The sequence below is a fragment of the Opisthorchis viverrini genome (assembly GCF_000715545.1).
Source record: "Opisthorchis viverrini unplaced genomic scaffold opera_v5_110, whole genome shotgun sequence".
Lineage (NCBI taxonomy): Eukaryota > Metazoa > Platyhelminthes > Trematoda > Opisthorchiida > Opisthorchiidae > Opisthorchis > Opisthorchis viverrini.
Window position 1 is genome coordinate 1291839 of NW_008751760.1, and position 6394 is coordinate 1298232.

A 6394-nucleotide genomic window follows, 5' to 3' on the forward strand; every position below is an offset into this window, starting at 1 on the left:
TATATATATATACGACAGAGCATAGTTTGGGGTATTGGGCACGAAATCAATCAACAGAAGAGTTGGTTGAAATGAAAATTCATATCATCTGCGCCATCGTATTTGGTCTTGTGCTGTATTATTAAGTACCACCATCAGCCAGGGAAATAAGGTGTACCAAATGAAGCAGATGTGTTGAAAAACATCTTCAGACTTCGTCTCCATGTCATTTGATGGCCCTCGCTTCTCCCTTTGATTTGCGAAAGACGTGCAGTGAGGTGGGCGAGGATTGGATGTTTGGGAAATGGGACCCACCTACCGTACCTTATTTCCGGAGTTGACTGCTTGGTGGACTTCTAAGCTTCCCTGGTCTCAAGACACGCCGAAGGATCTCGCTGTTGTCTCTCACAAAACGTAAACAGTACTGCAGATTCACTTAACCTGGAGGGCGTCGGATGCTTTCCAGTCATGAGGGTCACGCTTTTCTCTAGTAGAATAGAACCGGTAGCACAAAGCTGTCGTTTAGGCGTTTTTAAAAACGAGGTTTGCAATAACACCGGTGCCTAGATAGTGGAAGTTTCGAAATGTGCCACTTGCTTTCGCTACCACGTTTTTCGCCTCGTCACACATATCAACATTGCTAAGAAAGCTTTCCAGACAGTTCAACTTTCCGTCTGTCTCGAATATGTTGCCGCTGATGCCCAATGTCGAAAGCTTCGCTAGTCGAGTAGCATCACTTTTCACCTAGATCTTGCGAAACTCACCCCTAAGTGCCGGATAAAAATCGTAACTTTGTTCATAACGTGGATCGGCTTGATCGGTATCACCGGCCAGAACGCTAAAATCCGTTTTCTTGCAGTTCATCAATCTCACGAAGCGAGATAATGCAGTGTTTCTTCGTTGCCCATAGAAAAATTCAGTAGGAAAGTAGATGGCGAATAATTCTATCACTCTTCATTTGAGGGGACTGGTCGCAGATTTGACCTGAAGACTGCGTCTACAACTCCCTAGCTGTGTTAACATAGTTTCCAGGCATTTTGTCCCTGGGTCAAAGGAGTGTATGCATTTTTGCTTCGGTAACAGTTATTGTGGTGTAACTGTATGGCCAACGCTCCCGTTCCCCAGACGGAGCTGGACTTGCGCTTTTGGAGAATTTCGGTCAAAGATAGAATGGAGCACTTCTGGCCATGGAATTTAAATGAACTCTTGGGAGTACTGGGTGTACGGTGCCATTCAAATTGATCCCTGAAGTCTGCTTAGCATTTCAACCTCCTGCCTTCTGTTTGCGAGTTGACCGTTTTTTTGTTTCGAAAAAGGCTTTCTTCTAAATAAGCTGGAAGAGTTTTCGAGAGTGACTCAACATGGACACCAGTTCGTTTTCAGCTGACATGTTTTGCTTTCTTAGATAGCTACTCCATGGGCTGTGATACCTTCTGTGTTCATTCCATCGTGAATTTGTGGCCAGTAGAAGTCAATAGCACCGGAAATATCGGACTATAAAATCAAAGTGAGGTCATGCGTATCGCTGTACTATTTGTTAGTCTTTCAGTGGAACACTATCCACCTGTTTTACGCGGTTGTTCGCACTTCGGAAAAATGTTTTCGAATGTACCAGATAGTGATCAGAGTCGACTTTTGTGTTCCTGTATGGTTGACAGTCTTTCCACCGATAAGCGATAGCGGTGCAGTTATTCTACATCAGCGATTGGTTTGGAGATTATGAGCACCAGGTGACACATTCGAGTATACTTTGCTGGAAAGTTCGGCACCAAAGCATCAGTGTCAATATTGATGTTGCTGACGATGATGATGGTGAAAACCTAGAATTCAAAAGTCCACGTCTACAAATCTTGACAACTTACATTAATCGTGTGGCAATACGAATATCGAAAAAGGTTTGTTGAAGGGAAAAACTTGCTCTTCCCTTTTCATTGTCTGTATTCTTCAGTGTAGGTTTTTCAGTCAGTTATCTGCATTTATCACACCTGACGCGATCCTATATTCTATCGAGGTGTTGGTTGGAACCTCCACAGCACACTACTACGTGGGTTCTGACTGATGTATGCTTAAACACCATCCATTTACCAGAATTTTAGGAAGGTCATGTACTCTGACAACTTGATTGCTTGTTAGCTTCATGACTTCCGATCTTTTTAGCCGGCTTCTACGCGATCGATGGTGAACAACAAGGACTTAGGCCTCTATGTTTCCTACATCTATGTTCGGCATTTATTTGAAATCTAACAGCGTTATTTATCCAATAATCGCCGAAATGGGCAATCAGTGATTGCTTCCATCAATACCTCCATCAGCCGAAGGGGGACCACCACGTTTCCATTCAATTTAATTGCACATTCAGCTATAGCCGACAAGAAGTACTATTATGGCTTATCTTCCATCCTGCTTCTCTTGACAAACTTACCGTGTGGCATGCGCTGCTCAACGTCTCATCTCAAGCATCAGACTCAAATTCCACTCACGTTTCTGTATCTTTCCTAGCTTGAAATCAATGTCCGTTGCATAATTAAGGAAATCTTTGCAATACGCAGCCGTTGGTTTTGTTTGATACTGACTATTTACACTACTATGAATTTGCTTTTTGCTCTCCTATCCACAAATAACTCTTCTGTGCCATGAGGCTTTTTTGCATCAAAGGTGGGTGAACACCAGTTTCCCATGAACGAACGACTTAACTTCCTCTTAATTTTAAATTCTGCATTCTGGAAGCGTCACAAGAACACGCATATCATGATAACCAATCCCGTTGGACCTCTGTTACCCTCCTGATTCCTTACCGTGCAGATGAACTTCCTGAGTTTTCACGGCTAATCCCATAGATAACATACAGGTATATTTATATTTCGTTGAATTTCCCTAGAATGAGTCTCTTGCGCTTGATAGTCTAATCGCAAAGTTACATAAGCAAGATTATGCTTGTATCAAATGATTGGCGGTTAAGTCTGTCTGATTTCCGTCTAAACTCGAAACGTTGCTAATGCGGTTGAGTAACCCTTGAACTTACTCATCGATATTTTGCTCCGGTATATCTTCGGCTAACCCTGTCCACCTTAAGTTATCACTATATAATTCACTTATCCATTTTTCTAGTAGGAATACCTAGGCCGCCGCTGCCTCACTCAATCCAGCCACACATGTTTTCTAGTGGTTCTTTAAATGGTAATTTCCATATAGTGTCTGAGGAGACTTGACAAATACAGGTATTTCGTCTTTCCAGTTGTTGGTTTTTCGCCGAGCTTGGCAGTCTTCCTCCACTTTTATTCCAACCATGATACCCACAACTAACCATACTCTCATGTCACATCGGCTGTCGCGCGTTACCCCCCACAGGGTCTCATTACTTACTGCATATAGCAAGGTGGGTAACCGATAATAGACTAGTGCTGGCGCCTCTCAACTTTTTCTTTCATACACATTTCATTCCACATTCCACCACTCCAGTATCATCTCTCTCTCCTAGGCCCTTCAGCCAGGACTGATGTGTCCGTTCGTCTTGTATCTCTGCGCTAACATCCCCGTGTAGCTCGAAATCACTCTTCAAGCATCGATGCTCAGTCTGTCTAAACGCTTTTAATGTTCACATTTTGAAGCAAGCTGGACAACAAGCACCTCTTGCTGTCACATTGGACTTGCTTGACATTGATATGTGCTCTTTATCAAAAACAGGAATTCAAGGTGCAAGGACAGAGTTTTTGAGCTAAGATGCATTAGTTCCGATTGTAGTGTGTCAGATGAGGTCAGTTCTGCAAAGCTCGGGTCGAGTTTGCTAATTTGAGATATCTATGGTGTTGAAGCGGTATGTCGCTGAATCTGGGTGCTGTCACTACTGCTATCCTTCTAGGAAAGGCAACTGTGTGATCCCCTGGTTAAAGACGCTGCAAGCCATGGCTGCTAATCGATGTCATCAGTTACTATTCGGGTTACTTGAATGAGTGTCTGGAAGTGTAGGCGTCTGGAAATATCTATGGTCCACTGGATGCTCTACGACAAGCAACAACCTGCCTGTTGCTCAAGCTTGTCTGCTTTGATCTCTCTTAGAATCACTAATAACTTTAGTCTTTTTGAGTAACGAGTATTGTGCCGACTCCTGGAAACAATCCAACAACACGTATCCCATACTCCTTCGTGGTAGGAAAGTGTGGTTGACTGTCTTTACACAATCTTTACATCCCTATACAACTTCATCATCAATGTGTACAATTGTTCTGTATTAAAGTTGTTCTCAATGCTCCGGCGTTTCTCTCTCACTGAGGTTAGTTTATCTGCCAAACTCGCCATCCTGTTTTTGAGATAGTTTTTCTATACAGTCTGGACACTTCATACCCACTTCTATTATATGTTAGTCGACTTTTCGTTTCATGCACAATCAGTTGCTGTCTTTTCGTGTCGATCGTGTTATTCATCCGACAGCATGACACTTCGACTGCGTTTTGCGTGTTGATCGTCACTCACCATGTGCAGGATAGAGTTAACTCGGATCTAATGGGAAACTGTACAGGGGTAGTTGGTCTTCCGTAAAGGAACCCATCAATAATGATGAAGAGACATTGTGGTATGCCATCTGTCTGTGCCAGACAGTGAGGTTTCAGACCTTGACGAAATCAAAGAAATTCTTCCAGCATTCTGTAGCCAACGTTCTGGTGGTTGCGATTATTCGGGCTACCTCGGATCTCAGAAAATGGTCTAACCAAACCAGTTTGTTTTACTGTCTTTCGTATACATTTGTGGCATCTAACCTAACTGGAGTGTGCTGCCTCAAACGGCTGATGTTGTTTAACCATGGGTCGTTCTGAATCACGGAGCCTTCTGTTTTGTTTTGTTGTTCATGACGAATTTATCGCCGTCTCCAAAATGAACTTTACACCCCATCAGTTTCGTTTGTGATAATAACTTATTGGTTACTAACTCAAAAATATAGGAGACGAGTGTAAACACTCACTCCAAGAAAAAACAGTACTTGTAGTTCTTGATGTCTAGGTTCATACCCTGTGATTACAGCACTTCCATCATTTTCACAGTGTTTTTCCGGTAATTCCGAAGAGAACGTGGGGTGACGATTTTCGCCTTAATTGGAATCTTTCCGTGCAGTCTAACATTTCTCACCGGGAACTCGGACGCTTGTCCGCTATGAAAGAATGCTCTAACGAGGTCTGAGGTTATCATTTCAATTGTGGCTAAATCAACATTTTGCTCGTCTTTGGGTGTATCCCTTACACGTGTCTCTCATCGTTATCATCTCTATACGCATTGTCGGATTGATCCTTTTCTCATGCTCCGTCTACTTCACCGTGTTGTCACTACATTTTTCAGTACGGCCCGAAACGGCTAGACAACTTGATTCCCGGGAAGGTTTACTTGTGGTGCGCCTGTGGTTTGAGTAAATCTCAGCCTTGGTGTGATGGTGAGTCTTGCTCTTTTGGATTTTCGGAACTTTTCCGTATGAAATTCTAGTAAGCTTGTGCTTTTTCCACTTGGTATTTACTATTACAGCTTGTTGCTGTATCGGCAGACTGTGAATGTATCCTTCGCACATTGATCGAGCACCGGGTGAATCGTGGATGCTTGACTTTAAACCTGCATTTCGCCCAAGCTTTCGACGCATTTTATCATACCTTCATCTTCAGCTGGGCTATTTCACTGTTTCCAATGAAGTCATCCAAAAGCTGGCGTTGATTTAGATGGTCTATGCTAACGTCAGATTCCCTGTATCGGAGTCCATAACAGCTTGTGATGTTCCTTCTATTTTCGCATCTATTATGAAGGCCTTGGCAGCCTCTCACCCACGTCAGATGGTGTCAGGCAAGGCTGTTTCCTCTCTCACCGTTTTTGCGCATTTGGGCTTTTGGTATGGCACCTGGAGCTTCTCCCTCTACCTCTGACAATTCAGAGGGTACACCGTTTGCTGGTGGCCATCCACAACCTTTGAGTATGCGGATGATATACTGTTTCATCATCCCAAGTAACCCAAGTCATTTGGTCGCGCTGTTTAACGTGCACTGCAAAGTGTAAAATGCTACTGTAGTGCTGGACGGGATTGATATCACACTCTATGTTGGCGCATCAGCCAATCGATTCTCTAGACAGGTTTATTTATCTGAGGCTTGGTGAAAGAAATCGCTCCATAAAGTGGGAAGTCCGTGGAAGATTTTGCCAACTTCGGACATCTAGATAGCCTACTTGATGTCCGTTTGTCTGTGGACTGCATACTATGGTGCGTATTGTTTCATGGGCAGATGACATGACCTATGTTCGTAGAAGATAGGAACGAACTTACGATGTTTTCGACGCGTTGTCAGGGTCTACTGACAACATCGGATGAACAGTGTTGGTACATCTCGGAAGAAATAAATCACCCATGGTGGACGAGTAGCCCAGTTTCACAAACTACATTGTTGGG

General features: G+C 43.4%; 1 protein-coding gene across 1 annotated transcript in view; it reads left to right on the plus strand.

The window, feature by feature from the left end:
- T265_13797 (hypothetical protein) overlaps window positions 1-6394 on the plus strand; it is a gene marked incomplete at both ends in the record, with an annotated part of 19984 nt that overhangs the window by 9132 nt on the left and 4458 nt on the right. The window contains one exon of the mRNA XM_009170545.1: window positions 5308-5398. Within this exon, the coding sequence (XP_009168809.1) occupies window positions 5308-5398 (91 nt within the window). The remainder of the gene's footprint in view (window positions 1-5307; window positions 5399-6394) is intronic.